Source organism: Homarus americanus, unplaced genomic scaffold (assembly GCF_018991925.1).
Source record: "Homarus americanus isolate GMGI-L3 unplaced genomic scaffold, GMGI_Hamer_2.0 scaffold1826, whole genome shotgun sequence".
Lineage (NCBI taxonomy): Eukaryota > Metazoa > Arthropoda > Malacostraca > Decapoda > Nephropidae > Homarus > Homarus americanus.
Window position 1 is genome coordinate 1 of NW_024737933.1, and position 19,570 is coordinate 19,570.

General features: G+C 38.1%; 1 protein-coding gene across 5 annotated transcripts in view; it reads left to right on the forward strand.

Annotated features, from left to right (window-relative positions):
- Window positions 1-680: 680 nt before the first annotated feature.
- The window catches only part of LOC121873623, a 68,149-nt gene continuing 49,259 nt past the window's right edge, over window positions 681-19,570 (forward strand). The window contains exons 1-3 of one of the 5 annotated variants that reach the window (XM_042377265.1): window positions 693-816; window positions 3,240-3,336; window positions 19,412-19,547. In XM_042377265.1, coding sequence (XP_042233199.1) covers window positions 19,545-19,547 — 3 coding nt within the window. In that variant the 5' untranslated portion in view covers window positions 693-816; window positions 3,240-3,336; window positions 19,412-19,544. Of the gene's footprint in view, window positions 817-3,239; window positions 3,337-19,411; window positions 19,548-19,570 lie in introns of all 5 variants that reach the window. The other 4 variants (XM_042377268.1, XM_042377264.1, XM_042377269.1 and 1 more) reach the window with 4 other exon arrangements.

A 19,570-nucleotide genomic window follows, 5' to 3' on the forward strand; every position in this document is an offset into this window, starting at 1 on the left:
AGACAGAGTGTTAAACTTTTATTATTATATATATATATATATATATATATATATATATATATATATATATATATATATATATATATATATATATATATATATATATATATGGATCATATGAAGATCTTCCCCCCCAAAGTATCCAACTGAAGATCCACCCCCCCAGTCGCGCTCATATGAAGATCCCCCCCCCTCAGTCGCGCTCATATGAAGATCCCCCCCAACATATAATATAAATAAACAACATAAGGATTAAATAATATAACATTATTCAGATTACTTTCATGTTACACTAAATACTGCAAGAAATTTATGTACATAGTTTCTTAAAAAAGAATTATTACACTGAATATTGCAAAAAAATATGAGTACATAGGTTATCAAAAGCATTCCTGAAGAAACGGTCACACCACATCCAGGCTTGATCATATGAAGATCCTCCCCCCCCCCAAGTAGGTTTGGGGGGGAGGATCTTCATATGATCATATATATATATATATATATATATATATATATATATATATATATATATATATATATATATATATATATATATAAATAATATATTTGTGTTAACAAGTGAGGAAGAAGATAAAGTATAAGGATAGAGATAAATTAATAAAACTTGAGGCTAAGTGGCCAGTAATCCCCAGAACAAGTTCAATAAAACTTAAGACAGAGCCGGAGTGTCGGACAAGGGACACACCATCTTCCCGCGTCACTTGACAACAACAAACTCGTCCAAATTTTATATTTTTCTACAAAATATAAAAACTCGTGATTTTTCCGCCTCCTCAACATTAGACAAAGTTCTTGGTGAGTTAATGGTTACTTATTCACAGTCTAGCTTTGAAATATGTGCTGAAATATGTGGAAAATGAGTTAAAAGTAAAGTATGCGAATGGTACAAAGTAGGACCGAGCCATGTAACTTATTCGTTATTTAACAACTTAAAAGTTACTTGTGTGACAGTCAGAGAAAAACATTAAAGACTTATAATGAGAGTTGTTTCAATTCGTTCATTTTTCCACACATGTTCTTATAGTATTTTAAACTGTTGTGGATATTTTGCCGTGACTGACTAAGTTTCTATTAACGCTATTGATATGGCCAATGGCCAACTTTTCATAGAAAATTATTGGTAAATTTTTCTTGTAGCTCTGTTCACTTGTAGCAAGTTAAAAATATATTTTTCTAGTGTATTTGTGTGTGCTGAGACCGAATATGATCTTCCTTTTTGGCGGAAATTAGCCGTTTTGTTTTGCGATTTTTTCCGTTTGACGTTTTCCGAGAAAAAATTGCCTAAGCGACTAAGAAATACACAATAAAACACTAGAAAAACAATAACCAAACCTAACCTAACTTAATTTAACTGAATTGACTCACCATATGATGGAATCACCTATTTCTTACCTTATTGGCCTGGTTCTTGTTCGTCGTTGCATTCTGGGATTCTTACACAACATCACATATGTTGGTCTTTGCGATATTTACATTCAGTCTTACTCTTAGTACTCTTTACTGAGGTTGGAAGAACACCATGCGATCGAAAAAATGCTATAGTTTCTGCGTTTTTTTCCCAAAACTCGCAATCAGCTCCATATACTTTAAGTGACACCCATCGCACACTTCCATGGTCGGAAGTGAACTTGAATTTCAAAATATGAGAGACCAAAAAGAATACTCGAATTTGATTGGGTAAAAAAGACCATGAATTAAACCCAAAAACATTTTAATTGGTTTCAAAATAAGAAAGGCTTTTGATTAGCCGCGTGACGTGTACAGCAACGCATGCGCAGGATGATTTATGAAGGGGACGCAGGAGACACGCAGTGTTGGACGAGAGGCAGACGATAATGACGCGTTGTTAATGGAAGAAAATAGAAACATTTTTGGAAGAGCTATCTCTGTTATTGTGCTTTCCGCCGGTAATGTAATAGATGAAAATTATCTTATAATTAGACGTCTTATTCGAATATGATAATAGATTAGTGGTAGGAATGAACGGAGCCACAAGAAAATAATACCAAATTATTATATAAATGGCGCTATTTCACTGTTTTATAGTGGACACTGTCGTAATTTGTGCAAATGTGTTCAAAAGTGGTTATTTGTAAATTAAACCTAACCTAACCTGAGATGATATGAAAAATAAGCAGCAGAAGCATTGTTAGAAGACCTCACCAACCTAACCAAACAAACCTACCTAATCTTACCTAACTTACTGTGAGATGGTGTAATTTTACGTTTTTTGTGGATGTGAGAGCAGCTCTCTGTACTGAATGGTTCTTAAGCATATCCTGAGCATCGGCGTTGATCAAGCCCGGGTGACAGAGTGTTTTGAAATACGTCAATATGATTGGCTGTTTACATTCTGGGAGGAGAGGTTACTGCCGCATAACCACCGAGAAGACTGAGTACTGTAGTGCACCTCCAGGTGGTTTAATTGTGAAAGAGATGTATATAAAGTATTACCTTCTTTATAAAACAGGCAAAAGGAACCAACCTTATCTAACTACAGTATAAAGTATTGAGTTAGGTCGGTTCCTGTGGTGGTACTTTCCTTTTTCAACATACCAGTACAGTAACTACTATGTTCTATTTGGAAATGTATATAACAATAAAAGTTGTTTGTTACTTTCTTATTAGTATAAATCTGGTGTTGAAAATTGATAAATATTTCAAAATAGATTGAGTGTTAATACTTTACCATTATTGCACACTTAAACTGGGTATTTTGCAGACTTTTTTATATAAAGGAAGCTATTCTTTACCTCCACAATAGTTCATATCCACCACACAAACTCTAATTTACCCAGTCTGGTTTTTCCGTTGTTTATCTTTTCGGTTTCATGTACCAAAGAGAACACCAAACAAATGTTTGAAAACCTTACCTAACTTTTCCTAACCTATAAAAAGGTTAAAAACTGCTTCTGAGTTCACGGATCCCCTCCTCGTCCGAGCACCCAAAACTACACCGATGTGTACGGTATACTCTCGATTTAACGGAATACGATATAACCAACTCTAGATTTAGCGGAAGGAATTTTTTCCGTTGCTTTTCACACGATTCGGTGAACAAGTTTGCTAAGTTGAGATTGATTCCGTTAATGTGCTCACACCTACGGGCACACCTCAGACCCACGATGTGTACTTAGAAACATTATTTGTGGTTTACAATAAACTATGTGGTTCGGTGTTTGTTTTAAAATTTTCTATAATTTTCATTTTTTTTCCAGTTAATAGATGCGCTCTTTTGACTTTCTCCCCCACACCACTTCCTTTCTGAGAGACTTTCGGCATCACGTCCAAGCACAGTAGTTAGTCGACCGAAAGGTGCAGTAAGCAATTGTTTATTGTAGTAGGCCCATAAGAGAAACAAAATTCAACTTAGGCTTTATTCTACAAGAGTTCAAGCATCATGTAGCAAAAACAAATGAAACAAATAATTAACATAAGCAGATAAATAGACAACAACAAAATGAAACAAAAGAGAAACAATAACATTAAAACAAAGTGGAAAGATATACCTATGTTCTGTACTGTATATATACAGTATAACAAGAGGTAGACACACGCAGGGCACAGACTGAACGGATGTATACAGACCCCATGCGCCAAGCAGCGCATTTAGCACGGAATCTACTGAATCAAGCTTGATTTAGTGAACTAGTTTGCTGAATCGAGCAAAAATAACGGAAAGTTCGATTTAGCAGAAGTTTTGATTTAACGGAAAGGGGCGGCTGTAATTAGTTGATTAAATTGAGAAAATACTGAAAACACTGAAAACCTGAATAAGGTCAACGTTTTATAGTATTAGGATTATTATAGGTTAGGTATATATATTTTAATTTCTAAAAAAAAAAAGAGTTTTGAACTCTCCGATAGCCGGGTTTTAATATTTACTCCGAAAATTGTTCCAAAAGTAAAAAAAAATCTGAAAATTCCGGCTTTGGGAACGATTTTTTGAGTGGCACATTTTCTGGAAAATTCTGAGAAAACTTTTCCGTTACCTGGATAATTTCGGGGATGAGGGATTTTTTCTGACTTTGAAAGAGTTGTCTTGGTACCCGGAAATCTCTCATTCCTGGAAGTGTTCTGCACCAATTTTTCAGGCAAATGGCGATATCACTGTACTGTATTTTAATTTTTTGAGTGTGGTGCATGACTCCAAAAAGATCCTTCTAGTCTTCAAATTTTTATTCAAAGTTGACTTCTTTAAAAACAAGGACACAGTACTGTAAAGTGAACCAAACAAACCCAACCTAACCTTACTTAACTTAAGTAAAGTATGGTTAGGTTAAGTTAGGTTTTGTTGGTTCATATCATAAACAAATGAATTTATGTTGTAGTCTCACAGCTGCCATCTCTGAAGAACTTAACGAACTCATCTTGATTACAGTAGGATCTCAAGTTTAGTGAGTTTTAGATTTGTTTCATATTTTTCTCATCACTTACAGTTTCCAGCCTTTCAAGAATAATTATTTTTATTACCGGTTTTGCGAGTCAATAGAGAGTGGGCAGCGCGCAGTGTAGCAGTCCTTTGTCTTCCACCGAGTTTTTGTTTACGGCAACTAGTTTCAATGAGTGAGAGCAGGCGGTGCAGTGACCTTGGATTATATAACCCATTGTGCTTACGTTTTGCAAGATTCTTGTGGAACTGTTAACAATTCTTGTGTATTACGGTAACAATACTTGTGTGTTACAATTCTCGTATACTAACAATGAGTGAGGTGCGTAATGTAAATGTCGGGAGCGGTTCTGGCGTTAATGATGATCATAGAGAAGGTCAACAAGAAAAGCCCCAAGCCAAATGTGACTACCGTAAGGGGATGAAGAAGAAGAAATACATCCTTGAAATTAAACGAGAGATGATCAGAAGTGGTGCTCGTACCTGTGACATCATGCGCAGGTTCAACTGTCCCCAATCGACCGTCCGTTCCCTTAAGAAGAACAAGGAAGCCTTAACTACTGCTGTGAATTTATTCTCAAGATTTTCTAGTAACAGGACGCTCTCTAATACTTCACAACGAAACCTACTGTTTGTTATCACAAAACATTACCTTCACAAGTGGCTGGAAAGAAGAAACCGTGAGCAGGGCGACCGGTCTGGGCCACAGATAAGGCATCAAGTACGTGTTTATTATGCTGCAGTTGAACAGAAGAAACGAGTTAACTCTCCACCACCGTTCAATGCTTCTGTTGGTTAGTTGTCTGGCTGTGTGTTACAGCAAAGACAGTGGTATTTTCCACTCTTCGCAGGAAAATTTCCCCAAGTCGAAACGACACATCTCACAGGAGCTGTATTTATTTATGCAAACACCACTGTACACCCTACCATATTGTTAATATTGTAAACAGATTAATGTATAGCTACTACTAGTTCTATACTGGAGGTGGGGTGGGGGATTAGTGGGTCATGTTACTGACCTGACCTAATGCAATGTCAGGTCACCCATTGTTGTGGTGACCTGAAGATGCCTTAAATAAGTTGCTCCAATTGTTTCCCACTTACTGAATGTACAGTACAGTATATGTAACTGTTATCACTTTGTGCACAACACAAATTGTTACAGAAAAACAGCAGCTAGTGAGTGAACAACAACCTTCTACAATGGCAGTAGAATATGAAGTAAGTGATTCAAGCAGCTAGGCCACCCACGTGCCTGGCACATGGGGATGCATTGGAGCATGATGCAATATCTTGGAATGCCTTGAAAATCTGTTCCCAGGCCAAGAACGGAGAGATCTGGAGAGAGTTTCTGGAAATTTTCTCGTAATTTTCCAGATTTTCAACCTCAGAAAATCGTTCACAAACTCGGAATTTAGATAAATTTCTTGAAAAAATTCCGAGCAAATTTCCAATTGGGCTATTGGCGAGTTCCAACTAAGAGGGATTCTGGCTAATGGAGATACCTGTATTACTTTGTAGGAAAGCCTCTGATAACGACGGTACTACTAAAGACGATTCATACTTAAGACCCTGGTTAATTTAGGACCCATTTCAATTTATATACTGTAGGTGCCATGATGGGGGCAGAAAAAGAGAGTGCATAAAAAACAACAGTTTTCACTTGATCACACAGAATCTTGAATGAGACTGTACAACTATAGACTGGTGAGCCTGACCAGCATAATATGTAAAGTACTTGAGAGTATTATCAGAGATGCCGCAATGGAACATCTAATACGAAACAACCTTGTAAAAGATTGCCATCACGGTTTTATGCCGGGGCGCTCTTGCTTAACACAATTGCTCAAGGTATTGGATATTTGGACCCATATTCTGGAGCGGGGTGGTAATATCGACAATATTTACCTAGATTTTGCCAAGGCTTTTGACAGTGTACCCCACGAAAGGCTTAAAATCAAACTGGAAGGGTACGGAATTCAGGGAAATGTCCTAGCGTGGATAGAAGACTTTCTACATGACTGCAAGCAGTGTGTGGTGATTAATGGCATGAAATCGTCATCTGTACCTGTCACAAGTGGGGTACCACAGGGCAGTGTATTGGGCCCGCTGTAGTTTGTTTCATAAATGACATGCCTGATGTTGTACACTCCTCCATACAAATGTTTGCCGATGACGCCAAGTTATTTCGGTAAATTAAGAACCAAGCGGACTGTGAAGAGCTGCAGAAGGACCTCTGTGGGCTCCAGGAATGGTCGAAGAAATGGCTGTTGAGATTCAATGTCACAAAGTGTAAGAGGATGCACCTGGGGCGAACCAACGGTAAGGAGGCGTATCATATGTCCCAACGGGATGAAGAAACTGCACTATTTGAGACTGTATGTGAGAAGGACCTAGGTGTGTATGTTGACAATGAGCTGAAGTTCTCGAGCTATTGCCAGAAGAAGGTAAATCAATCAAATAAATTATTGGGTCGTTCAGATATCTAGATGGTTCGTCCCTCGTAACGATCTTCAGGAGTGAAGTGCTTTCCCGTCTGGAGTACTGTTACCCCATCTGGTCCCCGAGATATGCTAGGGACTTTCAGTTGGTTGAAAATGTTCAAAGGAGGGCCACCAGACTGGTGCCTGCACTTCGGCACCTCAGCTACCCTGAGAGATTGGAGCGCCTGAACTTGCCTAGCTTATACTACAGACGGGCAAGGGGGGACCTAGTTGAGGTTTATAAGCATCTCGGGGGGCACTACTCAGTTGAGTGTCCTTACTTGGAGCTGGCGGACGCTCGCCCCACAAGGGGTCACAGCTCAAGATTGAAGAAGCCACACGTCCAGAAAACTGTGAGGGCAAACTTTTTCTGAGTGAGGGTTGTAAACTCTTGGAACAATCTACCAGAGAGTGTTGTGACGGCACCGAGTGTGAGCTCTTTCGAGACAAGACTTGACCAACACTGGAGCGGGCTCAGGTACATTCAGGAGCCGGTGCATGCCCAGTATTTGCCAAGAGTGGGTGACAGAGATGTGACCGATCGCCCGGGCGGCTAGCGAGCCGATCTTTTGGTGAAGAAGATAAATGAAAAGGAAAAGTAATCAGAGACACGACTGATTGCCCATGCGGCTAACTAGGCGATCAGTGGCGAAGAGGATAAAAGTGAAAAAGTAAAAGTATTACTGAATATGTATTTGATTGAATTAATGTATATATGTGTGAAATGAACAATGCAATTCATTAATAATACGTAGATTATTAAAACACAAGAGGAGAGGAGACGGTATTGTTTTTGTGTGTTTACACCCGTGAGTCATTGACGATGGTTCTACATAAACTGAAGAAAATAAGTCCCTGGTTGTAGCTGTAGTAAAAGTAATGTAAAAAAATGAATATGTATGTTTTAAGTAATGTTATTTAATCTTAGTAAATGAAACAATAAAAGTAGCTAACCATTAATGGTAAAGAAAAAACAAAATAGATTGGGAACTCCATCATATGAAAGTGCGTACATGTGAAAACATCGTCATTCCTCTACATAAGAAAATGAAAGCAACACTTATTACTGTTCATATATGTTTTAAATAATACCTACTAATGTAAAATAAAAATTCTACACAAAAATGGTGGTAAAGTCTAAAACATAAGGACAGCCAATGAATATTGTGCGAGTTTTTACTCAGTTGGCGAAGTCATCAGGTTCAACTCTGGCTGAAGCTGTAGCTTTCCATAAAGATATTAGCTGTTGCTGAAACTGTTACTGAACCTGAAGTTGTTGCTGAAGCTGCTTATGATAATGAATTTGATGGTGTAGCTGAAGTTGGTAGTTTAGGCCTTCGAATAATAAAGCTGTCAAAAGAACCTTGCACAGCTGCTTTCTTTTCTGTTAATTGTAATGCTTTCTGTTAATGGATCCACATCAGAAAATATGTTCATTGCTTGCTCCATATAATATCCACAGACCTCTCACCTTTTTCATATCGTTTTAACACATCTAGTTTCTCGGCTAACCTTATGCTCTTCTTTTGCCAGCTGTGACTGTTTGTGCTGGCGTCACCACTCATAAGCCCAAGCCCGGCAGCCTCCGTGCTCAAGGCTTGTTTTTTAATTTTTTTTTTATTTATTTTTTTTATAATACATATCGGGATTTAGTTATTATTTATATAAAAATGTAATTTTACTTTATTTTTTATAATATTTTTGTTGTAAATACGAAGAAAATAACGGTGTAAATTGAATTGGGTCCTAAATTAACCAGGGTTTTAAATATGAATCGTCGTTAGTAGAACCGTCGTTATCGGAGGCTTTCCTTCACGACCCTGTTACCAGTCGTATGAGCACCCTCTCTTATGGACAGCAACACATATATAGGTCATTCTACCAGTACATGCCTGCATACATACATACATGCATATTTATAATATATGTACATTCGGGGAAAGTAATTTCGCTACATCTTCAAGTTACTTATCTGTTAAAGCTATCAATGATATACTTTTAATGATGATAATTTGCATTACATCAAATGCATAGATAAATTTTGTGATACAGTACCTGTATATGTAAATTCTATTTCTTTATTATATCGTAGTGATGTTAATACCGTAGTTTTGCGTTAATGCCAGGAATTGAAAAGACTACATGAAGAGGAATTACCTTTCCCAATTACAGTTGTACCCCGCTTAACGCGGTCAATTGAACCCACAGGGTACCGCGTTAAGTGAACAACAGAACATATGGGATTAATTCCAATAGAGACTGGCCTGACCCCCAAGCTCCACTTTTTGACGACACACAACTATGTTGTAGTAAAAATATTATCTTAACTTTATGATGGTATGCACACAAAATTAATAATTAAGAGAAATATCAATAATATTAGGTTTTTTAACACTTACATTAGTAGAAAAGATGGCTGGGCACACGGGGATGGGGGGTTGGTTCCGAGGCAGAGGGGTTGGTTCCGAGGCAGAGGGCAGATTATTGGCCCTCACCTGTATCACTTGTATCAATCGTATCACTATCCACCACAGAGGCTTGCAGGGCCTCTTTGTCAAACCCCTCAAAGTCCATATAAGTCCATATCCTCACTATAATTATCACTATCACTGACTTGGGCCGACTGTGGTGGGTGGCGGGTGAAGAACCCGGTAATGTTTTGATGACTGGGCGACCTTGTGTGCATCGTGCCCGCGGCGCTTCCCGCGTATATGAGTAGTTGAACCGCGTTAAGTGAAAGTTCAGTTCTGGCGAGGCACCGCGTATATGAGAAATCGCGTTAAGTGAAACCGCGTTAAGCGGGGTACAACTGTATACATACTATGCACATATATTTACCTTCCTAACTACCAACATAAATACATGTACGGTATATGGATTAAAAACTCGTGTACGTGATGTAATTTTAAATCGGCGCTTTTGTAGATTTTGACACAATATAATTGCAAACCATCTAAAACTGCTCAGCAAAATGCAACAAGTTAGACGGAGTAAGGCAGTTTATTTACCCGTTCAGTGTGACTGGTGGGCCCTCTGTTGCTTGTGATCTTGGTCCAATCTGGCTTGCAGGAGGATAACGCCACAGGCATATCAGCTGCAGTCTTGAGTCTGTTTCTCTCTTTGGTTTTTAGCTTTGTTGTGGTGACAAAACCTGCTTCATACATGTAATTTGTTGTAAAAGGAAACAACAGTAAGTCACTTTCCTCACTTAAGAGTGGATATTCTTTGGTAACACTGATCCAGAATGATGGTTTGTGCTCGATTCTTAATGTATTATCACATGTGAGAGTGAGAAGCTCTTTTTGTTTATCAGGTGTTAGGTTCAACCCTACAATAGATTCTGGCCTCTCAAAAGCAAATGGGTCTTTTACCAAGTGTTTTTCTCTGAAAAATTAGAACTTCTCTTCAGTAAAATACTGATTAAAGCTGGCACACAATGCAAGGAGGTGAAGCTGTATATATCACCTTTCATATTCTTCAAACTTTCTTCAGTGATGCAGTTTTCCTCAATATATTATAATAGTGTTGGGAACATGTAGTAGATAGGGCGATCAACTCCAAGTCTGGCTTGCCATAGTACAGGGGTCACCAAACTACGGCCCGTGGGCCGGATCCCAAGTCCTTCCCCGGCTCGTGGTAGCTCAGCCTACGCTCTGACGTTACCAGAGCTTTCGTTCTGGCTTGCAAGTATTGAACAGAATGATTATGCGGCCCGCGCTCGTCGTTCTTTCAGTTATCCGGCCCACTGTGAAAAAAGTTTGGTGACCCCTGCCATAGTACAGTAGAAGTCCAAAAATCCGGACTGCTTGGGGATTGGGTCGGTCCGGATTTTCGGATTTTCCAGATTCTCAGGCAGTACTTTTAAAATTCAAATTAAGGAGGAATAAAGAAGAGATGAACAGGTACATTTTGATAGTTTATTCATTAGCAAATATAGCATGCTTCATTTATCAAAACGAGCAGGTTTAATGAAAAAGCTGTGAATTCTAGAATTTTATTCTTTGCCTTTTTTATATCATAAATTGTAGACTTTCCAATGTCGTATGTTTCCATTAGAACAGTATTGCTCACACCACGTACTAGTTTCTTAATTATTTCAAGTTTGTCACTCAATTTCAACGTGTTCTTCTTTCTCTTCACACAACGAAGTTTATTTACTTTAGGAGCCATTATTATGGGCTTGTACAGTAATCTGTAAATGGAAAGAGTAGGACTCAAAATATTGTTATATTACAATGGTATTCTATTCATACTGTGCTTGATATAATGCATTCACAGAAATGTAATATTTTTGCTAAAATGAAGTACGTATTACAGTGGAAAGTGGGATAAAATCGTGACGAAAACAATGACTTTCACTTTCTTTCGTTCAAAAGATGTTACTGTAATCGCTTTTCGAATGGTTTAGTTAAAAAACTGTTGTATTACAATAATATTCCCTCCTAATTGACTTGAATAAATACTTGAATGGAAATATACAATATTTTTGTTGAAACTACCCGCATTTCAGTGTAAAGTGTCTTAATAATAAATGGTAAACAATTTGCCTTCGGCACTCGTGTTTCAGTTTATAGGACGTAGAGCGTTTTTACTGAAGGTTTTGTTGTTCCCTTACCCTCAAAAACGTGGGTCGAACTATAAACGAGGAATATCATAAATTAACGATTTCTTGGTCAAAAAATCAGGGTCGACCGATAAACGAGGGGGGGTTATAGATGAGTATATACGGTATGTTGTCACAGTTTGATTGCTCGTTTTAAAGTGGCGACCACGTGGTCGCTTGTTGTCGCTGTGCAGCTGTGGCGCTCACGCATGTGCACATACACACAAAAGCCCGCAAAAAAAAAACAAAAACAATAATAATAATTAGTTTTCCAAAAGTCCGGATTCTCGGGTGGTCCGGATTTCTGGCATCCGGATTTTTGGACTTTTACTGTACTATTGATTTCTTAAAGGCTTTTATTTCCTCACTGTGTTGGAATACACCATTTCATTTCCTTGCAGTTTCAGATTAAGTTTATTTAGCTTTGAAAAATGTCTGCTAGGTATGACAGTTTTAATATCTCTCATCATTGCAAAATAAGTTTGCCAAATCAGATTTTTTAAGTAAGGGGGAAAGATGAATCTCCATCCTGAACTCATAAACCCTCGTTAGAATTCTGTCACGGGAAAGCCACCGAACCTCTGTATGATACAAGTGTGAATAATCAGCTCCCATTTCTAAGCACAGAAATTCAAACAACCGACTGTTCAGTGAAATTCCTTTGATCATATTAACAACTTTCACCACGTCTTTCAGAACATCCTTGAGATTATCAGGGATACCATTGGCAGTCATTACTTGCTGCCTTTGATATTTTATTCACAACCCCACTGTTTTTTCCTGTCATATTAGCTGCACCATCAGTTGTAATTCCTTTACAACTAGCCCAGTCCAGTTTGTATTTTCAAAATACACAATAATTTAACACTGTATATCTGTGACCCCAAAGTGTGTGTAGGTAAGGTCAAACAACAGAGTAAGTCTTCCAAAAAGTCATCTTTCCATGCATATCTAAAATTAACCAACAATGTTGCAGTTAGATATGTCAGTACTTTCATCAAGTTGGATAGCAAATTCTTCACCAGACTGTAGATGTGAAACCAGCTAGAATTCTACATCCTTTGCAATAGCACTTATCTGCCGAGACACTGTTGTATCACCGAGAGGGACGCATTTGATTTGATTTGCAAACTTATTAAGAACTGTACTCACTATATCCAGAGTGGATGGAAGAATAAGTTTATCAGCTTATTTATATGGCACATTTTCTTCTGCCGTGCGATAAGTAACTAAATATGGTGCCAGTTGTACTTTATCATTAAGGGTGGTTGCTTTACTAAGAAATTTTACTGACAACTTCATGTCCTCCTTTCTTCTCTGGAAGTACTCAAGTGGTTTACCAATGGGTTCAGTGTATTTTGTCTTTCAGTTCTTTTTCAATTTGGACGGTTTCAAACTTTCATTTGTAATAACTTCATTGCAAATCACTCACAGGCTTTGGTTCTTTTTTGCTCTGTTCACACCTTCCAAGGCCATACTTAAAAAAAACATCACTTTACTGCCTTGTCCATGACTTAATTTTCTTTTTGGCAGGGGGTTCAGAAGGGGAGGCTAATGAGGAAGAGGTCTCTACCATGCTCCCCACATTTTCAACTGTAGGGCTCTTTGACTGTTTATCTTTCTCAGATGCATATTTATCTTATGGCTGAGAAGGTACTATGATTTTTCTTATAAATAAGTGATCCCTCCCACATTATAAACACAGCTGAGAAAAATTTCCTGTGCCTGTAGTACTGTGGTGAATGTCGATTTCTGAACATGCCCGAGTCATGTCTCTCCCCCTTCCCCACCCCATGCACTCTCTCTTTTGTCATTTTGTTTATTTTATTTTACTGTATTTTATATATATATATATATATATATATATATATATATATATATATATATATATATATATATATATATATATATATATATATATATATATATATATATATATGATAAAATAACGGAGACTGCAGCTTTAGCCTTGAATAAAGACTCAAAGCTAAGGCATGCTGTTTCCATTTTCCGCGTGATTTTATCAAGATTTATCTTATCCAGTTTTCATTGTGGATTTACATGAAATATATATATATATATATATATATATATATATATATATATATATATATATATATATATATATATATATATATATATATATATATATATATATGTATGTATGTATGTATGTATGTATGTATATATGTATATATATATTATATATATATAAATATATATATATATATATATATATATATATATATATATATATATATATATATATATATATATATATATATATATATATATATATATTATCATGTAAATCCAAAATGAAAACGGATAAGATAATCTTGAGTTAAAATCACACGGAAAATGGAACAACGGAGATGTCTTGAATAAAGACTAAAAGCTGAGGTACTCTCGTTGTTTCCATTTTCCGCGTGATTTTATCAAGATATATATATATATATATATATATATATATATATATATATATATATATATATATATATATATATATATATATATATATATATATATGTATATATATATATGTATATATATATATAACCTAAACCCCTACTTACGACGGGGTTAGGGACCCAAATCCAGGTCGAATTTCAAAAAAAATTCAAAAATTTTTTTAAAATCTAATGAAACAGGGGGCACTAATAAAAATGTGAGGAATGGATACAGTACAGTAAAAGTAATAAATAATGAAGGAATGGATACGGTAGGGCTGGGCTTTTATACTGAAAATGCTCGTCAGCTGGGCAGAATTTTTACGGTTTTACTTGTGCAGGGTTGGGACATAGGTATTTGGAAGAAGCAGAAGGAGACAGGGCTGGGTGGTGTAATGTAAACTTCCTTCAGACAGGTTTATGCTGTGGTAACTACTGGTTGAAGAAGGTATTGGATCATCTTGAGAAATTGAAAGAGGCAGCACTGTGACGTGAGGAGCCAGTACTGGGGACTTCTTGAAATAGGTGTCCAATTTAGACACACAGTTTTTCTTTTTTCTTTTCATTATAAATTTCTCTGTAGCAAGCAAGTGAATCTTGGATCATTCTGTCAACTTTGGCATAGCTCTCATAATTTTTGATCCATGTCATCAAACATTTGCATTGCTTTACTAAATTAACAAATACTCTGGCGTGACATGAGGAAAACTTTACAAGGGGTCACACAGGCTCTTCTTCTACATTTTGTCTCTCTTCTTCCTCTGCAACTTTCTGTTCATCTAGTTCAATAAGATCCTGGGTACTGAGCTCTTCTGCTACACTTTCAACCAACTGTCCAACATCATGGTATCAATTTCTAACTCCAGCTGTTTACCTCACTCCACCTATCTTGTTACTAATAAAATAGCTTCCACTTTCATTAAATCCTTTGGAAACTGTTCACATATCTTTTCAGTTTCTTCCATATTCCATTATTACAATGTTTTTGTAACTAGTCCCATGCTGCACTAATGTTCTTTATACATGACAAAATGTTGTATAAAAGGGCTGGTAGGACTTTGCCACCTTCAGTAGCAACAACATAGCCTGAAGCGAAGGTAGATGTAGACCTAAATAAAGCACAAAAGCAGAAATACTTACCCAACAGTCCATGCGGGTTTGGGATGGGAGTAGAGGTAGTGTTAGGTGGCATGTACACTACCTTAACATCGAGTGCATGTCGTCCAGGTGTGGTGGGTATGCGGGCATTATCCAAAATCAGTAAATCTTGAATGGAATCCTTTGTTGCGCGAACAATACTCCTTGGCACAAGTGAATAAAACAAGTCATGAACCAAACCTCAAGTAATTACTAGGTCTATCCAGGCTTTCTTATTTTCAAACAGGAAAAACGACGTGTTTCGGCGCGGGTTTCATGGGGACTGTTTATAGATCGCGAAGGGCTTTGGCTTGAAACCAGCAACATTCCCCCCCCAACAGAAGTGTAATTCTGTCGCTTGAATACCTTAGATCAGGAAAAACGCGGATGAAACATATGTCCGGTTCCAGGGACGTCCGTTCTTCATTCAAGCCGCGGTGTTCCCTTGCGATAAAATGCGGCTCATCGCCAAAAGCCGGCAGCACCAACATCGGCACTAACGCTCCTCCACTCCTATAACACTGTATTGCGGTATCATCAAACCACCCTTGACTTCCTGTAGGGTTTGATCAAGTTGTCTCATGGCGTAAAACTTGAGCTTTGGAACGGGCACCGGCAAACTAATGATTTAAATTTACCAAGGCCTGCAGCTTCTGCATCTGGTCTTCTATCCATAGCAACGACAGGTTTTCCACTATATGTGGATAGGACCTTGTCTTTTTCTTTGTTATTATAGTTCCTTTATAGGTGTTGTTCCTTTCACTACTTCACCGAATCGTTCCTTGTCCTTCAGAATAGTGGATATGATGGGAATTAATGAGAAACCTGAATTAAGCATTGAATCGTTACTACTATTTTCGTTGTAAGCGACGGTTGCCTGTGGGTTTTGGTATCTAGAGAACGGGCGTAACCATGGGGCGCGCTTGGCTTCGCTGCGCTTTAAACTTCCAGTCATTATAAAGTCAATTAAATACAATAATAACGAAAGTTCTGGCCCGATCAGTATGAGGTTCAGGTGGCGGCTTTTGAGCGAAGCTGCTTTGGTGGGTGCGGAACCCAAACCACCCCTCCCTCTCGCCGGGGCCGAGCGTTTGATTATAGAAAATCTTTTGGCGATCATTTGAAAATTTTTAGTCCGCGGCGATTACTTGATCGTGGTAATGTCCCGTATGGACGTACAGTCAAAGCAGGTCGTTAAGTACCAATGGACGTAAGTCCATATAGTCGTAAGTCGGGGTCTAGGTGTATATATATATATATATGTTAGCGGGAGAGAGAAGTGGAGAAGACGGGAATGCTGCATTTAGCACGTTAAAGGGGTAAGATGCAGTTTCTTAGAAATTTTTTTTAGGGGGGACGTATGTATGTTTTTCTCAGCACATGAGGACAGTGCTGTCTTTTTTTAGGGGGGTCGATTGTAATATTCAGAAATTTCAAATGCCCCGCCATTAGGGATACTGAACGTTCAAGGTCGTCTGAGGGAAGAGAGCGCTCCCCGCACATAGTGGGAGGTTGTGGAACTAGGCTTATATTATATTAAATGTAATTTGCCGAATTAATAATGATGCGATTCATGAAGTTAAGGGACTATTATTGAATTTGAAATTATTATAGATCGTTTATCAGTCTGAATAATGTTACGGGTGTCCCAAGGAGTTATTAGTTAGGCGGAAAATATGTCACGTAGGCCTAAGCTAACGCCTTGAGAGGACGTGACGCTGGCTGGTCCTCAGTCACGGAGAAGCATTCAGACAAACAAGACGTCCCTGCGCGTCCGTCACAGAAATAGTCACGTGGCCTAGTCACCTGTGTTGCACTATTGCAGTATAACAAGTAAGTCTCATTCGATCTCAGACAGAGTTAGATAGGGCAGTGGTAAAGTTAACAAGAGCTAACAGTGAGCTCATTTCAGGGTTTCCGTCAGAACCCACTTGACCGGAGTTTGACTGCGAGAGATTGACTGCCGTTTGAGACTGCCGTTGATGATTGAGGGTGGCGATTGTCGCCATTGGACCGATCAGTGTAGGCCTGTCACTGTTTAGCGGGGTATCAAAGGATCTCTTGAGGGAATCTAGCCGTCTGGGTGCCCAGCTGACGACGGGATGATTGTGGGGGTCATCAGCTCTCCTCTATCTCGGCTCACAACACCACATGTCTCGAGCAGCTTAGTGAAACCCTCTTGCTAACGGGAAGCTAAAGCTTCTCTCATCTGTACAACGTCTGATTGGCTCACTCCCTTCCGCTTTATGGACGCTCTGGGAGTACACTGAGGCTATCTGAGTAAATTAATGGTCACACATTGAGACCATGAGTCTAGGACTCTAGGAGGTACCTAGAGGAACATTTTATCTCCCTTATTACGGGTGTATGTTGAGTTGGGTGGAGCATGGTTCACGAGTATGGGTGGACCCAGTAACATATCAATAATAGTGAATATATTTGGGTGTAGTTAATACCATTTCTCAGTTACTGATATTACTCTTGACGTGTGTAGTTTAATATTTCCTAAATAATTTTGATAGTATTGTTTTTTGAATGTTTGTGTCATAATCCCGACCTCAGGTATAACCTTTGTTCCCCAGAGTAGTGTTTAAGTTAGGTTAGGAATTGTGCATCTGTTGGGGTAATATAATTATATTGAGTGCCCTTTAGGCCTATTCATTGTAGAGTATTTAATTTCTTATTTTTTTGATACCATTTTCTCAGTGCTGGATATTATTTTGTTGAAAGCCCTTAAGGCCTGTTTAATGTGTGCAAGCAACATTTCTTAATACTTCAAATTTATTGTTGCCTGAGTTTCTAATAATTTCTATATCATGTATAACTTTTATTCCCCAGAGTAGTGTTTTAAGTTCAAGTTAAGAGGTGCTCATATTGGTGTACCATTATTTGATTGTGTTTGTAGTGTTGGAAGGAATATAAGTGTCTAAATTTTACAGTGTGTCTCATTCATCCCAGTCACAGACGCTATCCTTCCACGGGTCACGGACAATTCATTTTGTTTAGTAGATTTAAGTGTTCTTGTGCTGGTTCGGGATTTTTCTCAAAGGGGCGCTTCCACTGCCATTACCATCTATTAATCTTTAATAAACCCCAAGTCAAGTGAGAAACTAAAGTCCCGTATATTCCGACCGGTTACATATATATATAAAAAATTTTTGGGGGGTTCAATGGCAAGTGTCTACTGTGCAGCACCTTACACTTCAGCACAGCACAGCACAAGAACTGCCTCAGAAAACTTTGGTTATATAGTATTAAACTTTCACCTACAATAAAGGTGTCCATACAACTGTTGTTGCTTTGCTTACTGTTAGTTGGTGTGGGTGATGACTGGTTACATTGGGGAGGATGGAGGTGACTTGTCACACTCTGAGGAGATTTCCTGGACCTCTGGTGATGACACTAGCTCACTCCAGTAACTCCCAGGAGCTGGAGGTGATGGCAGTGGTTCCTTTAATGCTGTTGACTCTGGGAAAATAAGTGATGATAAAAATCTGTGCATCACTTTTCCACACAATTAGCAGAGACTTTATTAATGAGTTTCAGTGTTTAGGGATTTTGACAATGGTAAACGAGGAGGAGCTTTAATTTTAAATCACCAGGTAAAATCAAGGTGAAAAACATCCAACTTATCCCTTCCCATTTTTAGGCTTTTCATGAGGTAAGAAAGCATTTACAGAAAAATTGGCACAAGTTGCTGGTTAACATGTGCAACCATGATGCAGTATTACTGTAGCTGTTGATGTACCCGGTAGGTGTGTTGACTACGACATGAGCAACTTTTTTTATGGTATACCAGAACACTGTACATTGTTGCTTGTGTTTAGTAAGTAAAAAACCTTTGAATGATCCACTTTCAAATGTGTGTCTGTTCACTATCCAGGATGGCTCAAGTTCCTAAATAATGTCATTTTAAACACCCTTAGATGTAAAACATTTGTTCAATATCACAGAATTATGTAGATTTGTTTCTTAGTTTGTTCCATTTCATAGTTGTGTGTGACCATCTCAGATTGATATTAAAAGAAATATTGTACGTATAAGCTTCTTGTTCTCAATGAGGATGGTCTTTTTTTTATGTAGAATAAGCCTGCCTGAGTGTTTGTCCAGTAAATTGATGTAATACTTTTGCTCGATAAGTCACTGCCATTTTGAGCAACAGCATTTTTCTGCCATTTTCCACAATTGAACGGGTTAGCCGTGATTACCCGACGGTAGCTCTCCGTGGGTCTCTTGCAGTCTCTCTCGTCAGGTTCTCTGAACTTTTATTGACATAAAGTGTAACATAATCTAGTTACTAATATTCAAATGTTTACCTCCTTAACAGCCCTCTGTCAGCATCAGCCTTCAGTGAGATTGTGGACCTACAGCAGAGTGGTCAAATTGTACCTAACATAACGCAGCAGGTGATTAATGCCATAAGTATTGCCAGTGATCTACGGACTTCATAAACCTCAGTGATGGTCAGTACAAAGCTGATTATATG